This window comes from Nasonia vitripennis, chromosome 1 (genome assembly GCF_009193385.2).
Source record: "Nasonia vitripennis strain AsymCx chromosome 1, Nvit_psr_1.1, whole genome shotgun sequence".
NCBI lineage: Eukaryota > Metazoa > Arthropoda > Insecta > Hymenoptera > Pteromalidae > Nasonia > Nasonia vitripennis.
Window position 1 is genome coordinate 8,452,077 of NC_045757.1, and position 12,847 is coordinate 8,464,923.

At 48.2% G+C, this 12,847-nt stretch overlaps 1 protein-coding gene across 2 annotated transcripts in view; it reads left to right on the plus strand.

Annotated features, from left to right (window-relative positions):
- LOC100121348 (homeobox protein caupolican) overlaps positions 1-12,847 on the plus strand; it is a 64,571-nt gene that overhangs the window by 23,317 nt on the left and 28,407 nt on the right. Inside the window, exons 1-2 of one of the 2 annotated variants that reach the window (XM_008218453.4) lie at positions 1,021-1,634; positions 12,088-12,531. In XM_008218453.4, the coding sequence (XP_008216675.2) occupies positions 1,590-1,634; positions 12,088-12,531 (489 nt within the window). In that variant the 5' untranslated portion in view covers positions 1,021-1,589. Of the gene's footprint in view, positions 1-1,020; positions 1,635-12,087; positions 12,532-12,847 lie in introns of those variants that run through there. The other variant, XM_031926307.2, reaches the window with a different exon arrangement.

Sequence of the window (12,847 nt, forward strand, 5' to 3'; positions counted from 1 at the left end):
TGATATATCCTCTTTCTGTTCCAGGTGAGTTACAGAGACGACTGGTTTGCCGAGTTCTTAGAATGCGTAAGTTCTATCCAAAGTTAATTGTCTAATTTTACAAACTTATTCGAGGAAAAAAAATTTCTCGCGCATGATCCTTATACCTAAAACAGCCAAGGTCGACTTCTCTCGAGCCGAAGGCAATCTCGTCGAACAGCAATACCCCATCGCAAAGCAGAAACAAAAAAGAATCCGAATCATACTTTCCAAACAGTACGAAGAAGCGCCTCGAAGTCTCCCAAAAGAGCGCGCACAACTTGCAGTGCAAGGGAGAGCTCCCGCGTCGCAGAGAAATCCAGCCGGGGCGGGTGGCATACATGCATAAAAACTCGCGCAGCAGATTTATTTAAGTCCCTCGGCCTCTCTCTCTCTCTCTCTCTCTCTCTCTCTCTCTCTCTCTCTCTCGCTACGACTACGACGCGCGCAAGAGCTAGTTGACAAGAGTTCTACTCGCGTAAACACACTCGTTTCTCCGTTGTTCCGTCGCAGGGCTGTTTGTAGCGACACTCGCTCTTCTCTTGGCCGACTCCGTCTCTCTTTCTCCCTTTCTCCTGTACGTACACTCGATGCAACAGACGAAGACAGCGAGATTTACAACGCACTTACACAAGCAGCCCAGCTACCCCTTCGCGAAGGGGTTGCTCGGCGAAAGGGTTGCCATATCTCCGTCTCCCTCGCGCTTTCCTCTCTATCTAGCCGAAAGAGAGAGAATGACGAGAGAAGGGAGCTCGCAAGCCGCTACCTCCCAGTAGGCGTGCGAAGGAGGCTCCGCCCCTACCACCTCCCGAACCGACCAATCGGAGCGCTCGGAGCCGCCCACGTGGCGAGCTCCCGCTTTACCATTGGTCGGCGCGTCGTCTGCTGGGCGATGGTAGGGGCAGCCAAAACTTCGCGATTTCGCCGCCAGAGGGTTCGCCTGCTCGCGGCGCTCTCGCGCTAGAGCGAGACGGAGCTAGGGAGAGCGGAGCTCGCTGAAGTGGTGTGAGTGGAGAGAAGTCAGTCGCAGACTGGAGCGCAGGGGACGGACACCGCCGCCGCGCGCTCCGTGTGTTGTTTGTTGCACAGCTGTGGCCTCCTCGCACGGACGGATTCGGCGCCGCCACCGCTGTTGTTGTTATTGTTGTTGTTTTACTTCGCGCGTTCGATTTCGAGACTCGATCGCGCGTTGTGCGGTGCAGCCTGCTGCCGAGAGTGCTAAGTGGACGGACCATGAGGCAGAGGAAGAGAAACTCGTAGCTGCTCCGCAGGGCTGGCGAGATAGGAGTTTTCGAATCCCTGCGCGCCGCGAATTGTCTGCGAGATCGACTGCACGCGCGGGGCTGTACATCTACGAGCAGAGTGTGTTGCAGTGTTTTTTCAGTGCGGCTTATTTTTTCCTTTCCTTTATTTTTGGTTGTTGCTCGTTTGCTGCTCCCACTGGACAGACCGCTGCTGCTGCTGCCGCTGGACTGAGAGTAGGCAGCAGCTAGTGCGCGTAGGGATTAAGGACGCGAAAGGACAGAGAGATAAGTGCGAGCGAAACGGTGGAAGCGGAGGAGAAGAAGAATATGTCGGCGTACGCGCAATTCGGATACTATCCGACGGCTTCGCAGGTAAGCTTGCCGATGGGGTTTCCCTGCGATCGATTGCCCCTTTTACGTATGTGTAACGCCGCCCTTGCATGTCACGTTAGCTCGTTGTTCTAGAGACAGTGGAGTATAGAGTAGTTGGTTTTATACGAGGAAGTTTATCTTGATAATTGCTGAATTAAAGAACGTATTTTGTTGTGTAGCATAACTGTCGTTCGGTGTGTACAGTATTAAAAGTAGTCGACGATAAGTGTTAGATGTATTTATCAATCTTATGTAACGATCAAACTCGTTCCAAGTGCGACAGCATTGAGAGTAGCGGAATAATGTTATTTTGACAGGTTCTTCTTCTGCGCTCGATACGCCAGTTATCATCAGGAATGCAGATGATCGAAACTAGTTTCAGTCCTCGTGATTTCTTTCCGGATTATAAAAAGCCCGTGTGCGCGTATCAAGCTCGCCGACGTTAATTGGTATAAATATTTATAGAGGATTCCGTTTTTGAAGTGCCTTCGGCACGTTATGTAGGGTAATGCTGATGGCTGTTAATTTATGTGCTGCTTGTTGAAAAAAATTTGTTTGTCCGAGCATTACGCTTCTCTTTCAGGAAATATACACTGTCGTTGATAATGTTGATATGCATTTTCAAATCCAGGCTGTACAGCCTTCAAGTGGTTGATAATACAACGTGAAAAGTAGCTTATAGGTTAGGGTATCTATGGAGTAATTTAGCGTAGAACCGTTTTATCAAAGTATTCAAATACATCTCTCTCACCTCGACACCAATTCGTCCAATTACCTAAATTGATATCATCCATACAAAAGTTCAATCTCGGAACAGCTGACTCACACGTCCCCATCCTCCACACCTCTATCTCCCTCCCCCACACACCACCATCCCACCCAACCGACCGAATCTCGTCGATCTCGCAAAAATGCACTCATAAAGAACAACTCGCGAAAAGCCTTCTGACCGAAAGAGAAAGAGGAATCGAGTCGGACACGCGATACATCCCAACGCGCAGGTGCGCGCACTCCGTCGGCCGTCGCGCCTAATGCGGCCCGACAACAGGCTGTTCTGCAGTGTACACGCTCCGGTCGCGAGACTGTCCCTTCGCGGGGCCCGGCGAAGCGCGAAAATATACGGGCCCGTCTCTGTTTTGTAAGCCGATACGCCGCCGGTCTATTATTTATTTTCATACCGCGCGGCCTTATTAATATTTCGCACCTCGGAATAGAAGAGTCGCCGAGGCGCGAAATCGCCGGGGCGTGAGGAGTCAATCGCGGCAGAGAGATGAGGGTCTTGAATGAGCGCTTTCGGAGAAATTCACTCGGGGGAGTTGAGAGCCAGAGAGATGCTGAGAGATATGCCGGATTCTGAATGAATAGGCGGATGCTGTTCGTTATTTTCGACGATCGAGTGTGTCGTACCTGTAGATTTTACATACCGATCCCTAATCGGCTGTTCTAAAGCTAATCGCTCATCGAACGACTCAGCGATAATCATCCGCACACGCGAGATGAGCAAATGCAGAATAAAATTGCGCAATAATGTGTGCGCGTTTGAAAAAGCGAGAGAACGCTAAAATAAACTGGATACACGTCGAATTAAAGTCCAGCCGCTATAGTTACAAGCGAGATAGAAAACGGCCGATTCAACATTAAAAACGAATGTATTGCAATAAAGATAAAACTTACACGTGTCAGTGCGACTAATATTTATTCATGTGTAGGTCACACACTGCTACATTCCATTTGAATATATGTAAAATCATTTCAGCTATACAAACGCGCGAATTCGCGATTGTAAGGCAATCCGCAAACGTGCACGCATTTCCTCGTCTGCGCGCATGTATATCCGCGGAAAAAAAGAAAGGAAGAAACAGCCGATAGGGAAAAAGCCAATAATTATCCGCGAGATAGCGTAAACACGTAAATACCGTATGTTGCTAATTGTCCCTGTATGTGTGCGTGTGTATGTAGATGTAGCCGTTGAGAGGAACATTTCAAATCGGTTAATATGGGGGAAAATAAAATCGTTGTAAAGATAAGAAAATAACACACAAAAATGACAGCTCAGAGCGACAAATGGCTCCGAAAAAAAGCAAACAATGCTTTTTAAGGAGGTTTACCTGGTATATCGCTAGACCTAACCTCAAACCGCAAGTCACTTGAGAAGTCCGGCGGATATCGTAACGATTTCTCTAAGATCGAAAAATCGTTATGCCATAACACACGGCATCTCGCATATCGGTCTTTTAGATCTCGCATAAACACTCGCTAAAGGCATTACATGTAATTGACCCGAGGAAATCGAATAAATTAATATCCCTCTTTCCGAGCACTTAGCAAACAAATCGCACTCGGCCGAAAACAAACCATGACCACCACACACACTGACACACGGTATGTACACGCGGACAAAAGCTTGCGACAAAAATTTGCCGCACTCCAACGATGCATGAATAATGTAGTAACATGCGACGATTGTCTTGATGCGAGACAATACATTGTATGCCTCGGGTTCATACGCCAGCACCAGTGCGGAATTGCAAATCCGATTGTTTCCCATCGGAGTCGTGCGAAATTTTCGAATTTCCATTCCGAACTCGCGATATAGCTTCGCTTTTTTTTTCCTCCTCTTCGATCCCGAGCAAAACAGCACAAATTGTCGTCGTAGCAATTATATTCGCCGCGATAAACCTCGTGCATTACGCAACGCGTAGTTTTGATTCACTACTACAATACACGCGTGCGGCAATTCGACGCGCAAGGACTATCGCGAATTAGGTAAATGGTCCCTCCCGATTTATAATGCGATACGCGCATCGCATACATTTGCGTGTATTTATTTAAACACATCAGAATGGAATTGAACGAGACATGAGGATGCGATGGCGTCGCGGGGGAGGTTAATTGGATTCGATAATGATCATATCTGCGCGAAGTGACAAAATATTTGAATATGCTTGAATTGCCAGCCGGCGGCCGTTCTCGTATAATTGGCCTGTCATTTATTCGAGCCAAGCGCGATTTCGCCTCAGCGGGATTATAAGAGCTCGCGCGCGTGCTCGACTTTTGTTCGGAGCAAGAGGGAGACTATTTCTGACGCGCGTGTATTCGTATATCAAGGAACGTCATTTATCCTATAAAAATTTCATACACAGTTTCGGTTATCTCCTTACCGGTCCATAAACCATATTCCCATTCCCCAGAGCGCGAAAATTCTCGATAAAAAATTATATTCTCCGGCGCGGAGGAGAAGCATCGATCAGCTGTTTCTTTCTCTCAGCTCGCTTGCAAGGGCTTACGTGTATACACACCGGCTACACACTATAGAGTGACGAGCTGAGAAAGGAAGGGGAATACAAGTCGCTCTCGGTGCTAAAGTGCAGTGCGAAATGTGGCGCATGCGCCGCTAACGCCTCGTGTTCGCTTATAGAGAGACCAATACCTGCACGCGAGGAAGTCTTACATCGGTGTGCGAGATGCGGTACACTGCTCTTTTACGTAAATAGTGTATACATTTTTTCCCTCTTAGCTAGGATTTCTACGATGGTGCACAAGTACTTGCCCCTCGTGATGAAATTCCTCGTTGAGAGGACAAGAATCGTATGACGCCGGCGCGACGATAAAAACCGAGAGGCCGTGCAGGTGCAGCGCGTTTTCGCTGACGTATCCATGCAAACGTGTCACGGCATTTTTTTTCTCTCTATTCAACCGGACAGACACTTATCCGCACTCGAATGTTCGAATTTTTATCCCCGATGTAGATGTTTTTTTTTTTTGTTTGACACACAGGGACGTTATTTATATCCGCGGGCGCGCACGTCCATTTGCATTTTCGACGCCGGGATTTCGGGAAATTTATACGCGGACGGTGTACGGCGTCGTTGATTTTTTCCGATTAATGCCCAGAGTCGGCCGAGGATTTATGCGTATAGTCGATCGCGCAAAATTGCAAATTTACCGGCTGACGCGTGCGAAAGCGTTTCGATGCAAAGTATAGTGTAGTTTTTCGTTGTTTTAGAAAATTTTAGACGCAAGGCGTGAAGCTAGCGTCACTCGAGAATACAGCGCACACGTGTGAGGAGGAAGAGGAAGGGCTGTATGCAACGCGTATGTATGCATGTGTGCACAAATCGAATCCGAGACCCCGTGCTTGGCGTCGGGTTTCAATTTGTTATTAACCTTCATGCCGCTCGTTACGTTTCATTGTCGTAGTAGAGGTTTCTTGGCGTTTTATTCTCCACGTTATTATATTAAACGATATTTTGCTATTTATCTTTGTAATCGTTATCTTATCGGAGCAGGTGCGGCGAGGCACTTTTAAGAAACATCGAGCGATTTTTAATCCGGCTAATGTACGAATTTCCAAACAACGAAAGGTAATTTTTCGATATCTCTCTCGAACCATTAACCGAGCGGCTCGAATAACACTGCGCGCGAGAGATAAGCATGAATCCAGATCAGGAAGTTCCAATCGCTCGCGACGTCTATCCGAAGATGAATGAACGGAGCTCTGCGAGAGATCGACTCGTCAACGAGACTCCGTACTCGCGCATTCGATCTTTGTGGGTAACAAATTGAATATCTACCGCTCACGCACAGATCAGACAAACATCTGTAGCGCAATCTTTACGTGCGATCGAAAGGAGAGAGAGAGACTATGATACATACGATCAGTCCGGAGAGGAAAAATGCAGACTCTAAGCTACTTCCTTTTGATTAATCGTCGAGTCGCGTTTTGCGCATGCGCTTGTCTCCCGGTGAAAATTTTTCTTGGACGTTGTTTAAATACGCAAATTAGTGACGATGGTAGTTCTGCGTAATTACTGTACTATATTTTCTACAGTACAAATGTATGCTAATGTTCACGAGTTTTACACTTTAGCGAGAGGGATTTCGCGAAACGCTATGGAAGCTATTTGCTCCGATAGCGTTATGTGTTTATAAAATGCGAAGCATGTGTGTAAGGTAGTAAAAGCTCGAGTATACGCTTATTCCAGTGGAAAACGGGCCTCGAGCACGCGAAATCATCGAGCGCCGATATTCCCTCCGTTGTACACATTCGCAGTGAAATTTATACATTGTCGCGCGCGGGCGCGATGTAAAAGCACTTATTATTAAAAAGGTTTTATGTACTTAAAAAATGTCTGTATACGCCGTAGTCGAATTTGAATAAAACGCTCTTGCAGCTTGAACTGCAGCTGGACACGCGAAACATCGATGATGCCTGAACTTGCTGCTCACAATATTCTCTCCATAAAATTTAATTTTCTCCCTAAAATCAGCCTTATCGCCTCGCAAGCAAAATCTCCTGAGATGATCATCCGCTTATCGACAAACGAATGTCTGTGTACAGCTATAGCTGCACAGCTGAGAAAGTGTCATCGTCGCGCAACAACCGGTTTTTCGTTCACCCGCGCGCGCGCGTAAGTAAACCAGTTTGCTCGTCTCTTTTTCTCAGCTCGCAGCGAGACAGCACTTCACCCGCTCTTTTTCGTCCAGGCAAAAGTGAAGTCAAGGAGGCGCTTGATTAATTGCTGAAGTTGAGCGGCTAATGGAGCTTTTATGAGCGCTTGTTTTGGACGAGAGAGAGGAAAAGCGGTTCAGATGAGGCGCGCGAGAGAGACTCGGAATTAAAGTGTCGCTGTAATTGAGCGACGCGCGTTCATCTTGCTAACGTTTCCAATATCTTCTATTTGGATACGACTGTGTGTATATAAGGGTAATTTGTTCGATTATCCTTTTTCGTTGATCGAAGCGTGATTAAACGAAATCGAAATAACTCAAAAGACGATCGTGACCAATCTCAATACTCGCGTGCAGTCGTGTCCCGTGACAAAAAGCTCTCGGAACGAAAATTGATTCTCCCTCTCTTCCCTCAACGTCTCGTTATCGTCGTGGCGCGCTTTAACGCGGCGTCTCTGCCCCCTTTTTTCTCGATTTCTCGCGCGTTCTCGCCTTAATCGCCCTCTTTCTCCGTCTTTTTCCGCCGCTCGCGAGTTACTGCCACTTTAACGGGCTCTTTAACGCCTCAAATAGATCTTTCTCTCTCTCTCTCTCTCTCTCTCTCTCACTCCGTCTGCCGACACACAAAAAGCTCGCGAGCTATGCTCGTTTCACGCCGCTATAAGTGCGTATAAGCGGAGGGCTGCGCTCTCCGGGAGGAAGCTCGGGAAATTTTCAGCGATTTTCAACTTTTATGAAGGGAAGGATACGCGCGCTCGTGTGTATATCTTTAACGAGGATCGGAAGGAAGTAGGAGTTTAGTGCTATAAGGGACGAGAGATGGGCTTTTAATTAAAGACAGATGTCGCAGTGCTGCAGTGTCGCGTCTTGTACGTATCGACGATAAAAGGCGAAATTTAAACGTACCGGTTGTTCCCCTGAAATTGTCGAAAATAATCTGCTTCGATATCTAAAGTTGCGTTGGTAAAACACGCGCCGAGTTCACACGGCGGGAGAGAGAGAGAGAGAGAGAGAGAGAGAGAGAGAGAGAGAGAGAAAAACGTCTTTCCGACCGGCCGAATATCTATATATCCTTAACAAGGCCTCGCCTCTAGACGCGCAGATAAGCTTTTCGACGAAAAGGTGCTGTACACACACATACACACGGACTGAGGAGAGAAAGACACGAGTCACGACACACTGCCTAGTTCTCGGGGACGATAGCTTATCGGCCATTTCAAAAGTCTTACCGACATGACACACGCTCGCCGCGCGCGTTCGAGAATAACGTCGTCGACGGCTCAATTAGCGGAGTCGCGTCGACTTTTTTTCATTAATATTTCTCTGTCAGCGCAGTGTACGTTATGACTCTTCGCGCTTTGATTAACGGAGCGCCGTAATTCGATTATATCTTCGCCTCGAAGCCAGCGCAGTAAATCCTATAAAAGTAGTGTACGTTTATACAATCGATTAGTATCGCAATCGTCGCTGAAGCATAAGCGCAAAATCCAATCCTCGAACTCCTGAGAGAATTTCGTCAGTCCCTCCCATATTTCACTCACTCGGGCGTCTGTGGTAATCCTCTCCGGGACGTCTCTCTCCGCCGCTGCCGTCGGATGTGCACTTTACCGCTCCTCTATACACGTTACTGGAGACAGATTAGCCGTGCGATCGTAGATACATACACAATCTGTTTTGTAACCGTAATTTTATCGCGTGCCCATATAACTATTTCAAAATCAGCCGTATAATTGCGGAGCTCATTGCGCAAGACAATTTTTAATAATCGGCCTCTTAACTCTCCTGTATACGAGTGTATGCCTCGAGAGCGTTTGTAAACAAAGAGCGCTGCAGCTGCGTGTGTACAGCCCTTGAGCGTTGCAGTGTAAGCGAGTATACGATGTTTTATATGGAATAAAAGGCGCAAGCGCGCGGTTCGAAGGAAAGGAGTCGATAGATCATTTCTCCACTTTGCGTCGCTGCGCGTGGCTCCGGCTCAGTGTGTATCCTTGGCAATTCGCCGACTGCACGCTCTTCTCTTTTATTTTTGTGTACGACGTGTGCACTTCGTCGTCGTTTTATGCGGTCTTTTGTCTGTGGGAGACTAAAAGTCGTTATTTTGCTATTTGCTCGTCGCCTATATTTTCATAATTACTAGTAGATTTATTTGTACTTGTTTCAACGCTATTGTTGCGTGAAATATTCGACTCGTCAACGGGTCCCTATAGCGCAAGTAAAAAAGGTCCGATTGAAATGCACGTCACCGCAATCGGGAAGAGCTTTCAAGGCGTTACCCTCGTTTCGGCACCGCGAAATCCCGTATGATCGCGTGAAAGGTCCTCTCTCTCCCCTCCGCCGACGGATAAATCTTCCGAGAGTGCTGAGAGACAGTTTTTTTACGCCTCGACGTGACCATTTTTTCTCTCATAAACTCTTGCAAGTGCAATATACTTACGTATAAAAATTTGATCGCAATAATTTCTCAAAAATCAACCGTGACCTACAGCGCTTAGAAAGCATCAAGTTACCAGCTCCATTGTGTCTCCCTGATTCCGAATTTATCAATCAGCCAGCAGTCGCACGTCCCAACACCCTTTACTCCGCACACCTGAAAGCCGAAGCTCAAAGCGCCGGAGCTGCCGTTTTGAGAAACGTCGCGCGTGAAATCAATATTTTCGAGCGAAGGAAAAATAAAGGAATAGCAGCTATATATCGAGGACAAAAGACTAGAAAAGGAGAGCCAAGGACACGAGGAGCGAGGCGGCGACGAGGTGTCTGGAGCGACGATGAAGGGTTCGCGTCGCCGCGTGAAATCCTAGCCTCGATCAAAGGCCATCGTGGTCGCGCACAAAAGCCCGGTGACGACAAGCCCAAAAGCTACGGTCGCAAGATCTTCGCGAGGTTTAGCCCGGGATTTGCCGAGTATACGCGCTGAACGATGAGACGGATGTTTCGTAACTTTTATACCATTTTTATTTCAACGAAAAGTTGCAAGCTTATTATTTTAAATTCATCGCGGGCAATGAATTCCCAATCGACTCGTTCAAGCACAGAAGCCATCAACGGGTTGAGAAAGTATAGGAGCCGACAAAACCGCGCATGAATAAGAGCCTTGGCCCTTCGACGAGGATTAAGCTCCTCTCTCTTCCTCGAAGCTCTCTAGCGCGCGAGTATTTTCTTCTTCGCCTCTGATGTTTCAGTCGGTCGGGCAAAAAACTCAATTAAGAGCGAGAGAGTAGAGCCCAAGGGCTGAAGTGCGATTCCGCTAATGCCTCTGTTGGCCTTTCATGAGTCGGTAGGTGGGCTTTGATTGTTTGGGGAGAGCTGCGGCGCTCTTAATTCTAATCGTTCCTCAAGTGCCCTGATTTATGCGCGGCACTGTTTGCGTTTTCGAGCTTGTTTGATGTGCTCCATTTCAGCGTCTTCTTCTTTAATTAATAAGAAGCGAATTTTAAAAGACAAAGCCAGCCACATATTTTCGCTTCTCCTCGAGGAAGGAGAAGCTTACATGTGCTTGCTGTTTGAACTGCATATTATAGAACGTCCTCCAGTCTAGCCATTAATACGGCTGCGCAGGCTGTATCAATGCGCAAAAGTTAATTAAAAGCGATTTAACGAATAAGAGGGTCGGCTTTTCGCTTTCTCCCGAAGAGAGCAGGCCAATGGAGACTCGAGACTCCGACACTCGACGAGGCGGAATGTGACCGCCCTGTGAAACTCGAGAGCGCCTGCTCTCGTTCTTTCCTTCCCGCTCTTGTTCACCTCCGTCGTCGTCTGTCGGGGTCTTCTTCTTCTTCTTTCGGCTGTTCAAATAGGCTCGACCATGATATTAATTAGGCGGGAATCGTTCGACTTCGAGTGTCTCTCTCTTCCGTCGATCCTCGATGATGTATGCAGTCGTTGCTTTGATGTGTGTTTGCTCGAGATGATGTGATTTTAGGTTATGTTCGAAGGATTCCGATTTCGTAGACACTCGTGCTAACTTTGATAGTCTAGTTCACTCGGAAAAGAAGCTCAAAATAGAATCCGAATTGCTTAACAAACCAAACATAACCTTAAAACCGTATCGCGTCGTGACAACTTTCGTATCACATCTCAAACAACGTGTTATACCAGTATATTTATACGCAGAAACAGCAGAAATACACGAATTCCAGAAGACTCTCATTTCAGCACCAGAGTGACGTGACTCTACACGTCCATAAGGGCGAAACCGCGTTCGCGCGTCTTCTCGACTCTTTCACGTATATACAACACGGAGAGTCGAGAGCTCTGTCGTCCCCGAGCGCATAAATTTCCGCGACCGCGGGGGTGGAAAGGAAAACAATGGCGGCTGAAAAATAGAGCCACAGAGCGCGCGCGCGCGATGCTATTATTGTAGTCGTCGTCGTCGAGCATCTTTTTTTCCGCGTCGACGCTCTTCTCTCTCTCTCTCTCTCTCTCTCTCTCTCTCTCTCTCTCTCTCTCTTTCTGTTCTTGTCGTTCGCTTTTACGGATTTTCATTGCTAGGCTGTCTTTCACATTTTTTTTTTTCATAGCGTGGCTCGCGTTTTATGAGCGACATCGACGCCATGCATTGGGTTGAGGGATTTCGTAATGCGCACAGGGATGTATATAGGCGGGACGTGACCGTAGCGCGCGTTCGGTTGTTAACATTGCGTTTTACATTGTATTTTCACGCGAACGCGCGAGACGAGCGTTATTTGTGTGTCTTGAAGGAGATTAACGAGCGCGCGGGGGTTCGTTGTTTTATTAGCGCGGGACATCGGTTGTAAAACAATGGAACTCGCGTATGCGTGCGCTCTGTCTCTATATATCGTGCGGTTTTAAATTTAGTCAAGCGCGAGAGCGGAAAATTTGGGAGAACTGCGTCGCCTCGTTGACTCATTTTTACGTGTTAAATACGTTCAAAGTTTGGTGGCTTATTCCACTTGAACAGACCCTTACCACTAATTAGTAAAAAATCATTATTAACTAAGTAAATGATCACACTTTTTAAAAACACAACAATTTTCTGTTCCAGCTCCTGGTGAGCGGCGGCCAGCCGACAACAGCGACCTCACCGTCGATGTCGTCAGCGGGCGCGTTGAGTCCCGGGGCGTTATCGCCCTCGTCGACAGCGACGACGGCCACGACGACCGGAGGTGGCAGCAGCACGACGACCGGCGGTGCGAGTACCCCGGTGGGCGCCGCGGGTGGCGGCACAACGACGGCCGCGGCGTCGGCGACGAGCAGTGGGCCAGGCTGCTGCGAAAACGGCCGACCCATGATGACCGACCCCGTGACAGGGCAAACCGTCTGCTCCTGTCAGTACGACAGCGCCGCGAGGCTGGCCCTCGGCGCGTACCCCAGACTAGGACCCGGAGCAACGTCCTACTCGTCGTACCCCACGCCGACGCCGTCGGGCAGCGACCAGGGACCTTACCCCAGTATCGGCATGGATAGTTCGGCCTTCTATTCGCCACTGGTGAGTTTGCGCTTGGTTCGCTAATTTTAAACACGTCCGACCGTAAACCGACACCTCCACTCAGAGAAAGCTCTTGCGTAACCCTTCCCCACCCCGCGAACCCTCTCTAGCCCTCCGGAGAATCAGCCCAAGCCGCATTCCGAATCGGCCGTAACTTTTCGTCAACTCGGCCCACCGTCAGCAGTCGAAGTGAAAAAAAAAAACAACAGAGAAGAACCGCCCAACAGAGTCATCATTCACGCGTGTGGCGTCGCTCGTGGCCTAATAATTTTTCTCTCCGCCGCGTCCCTCGCGTCTGCCGCGCGCATTATACATT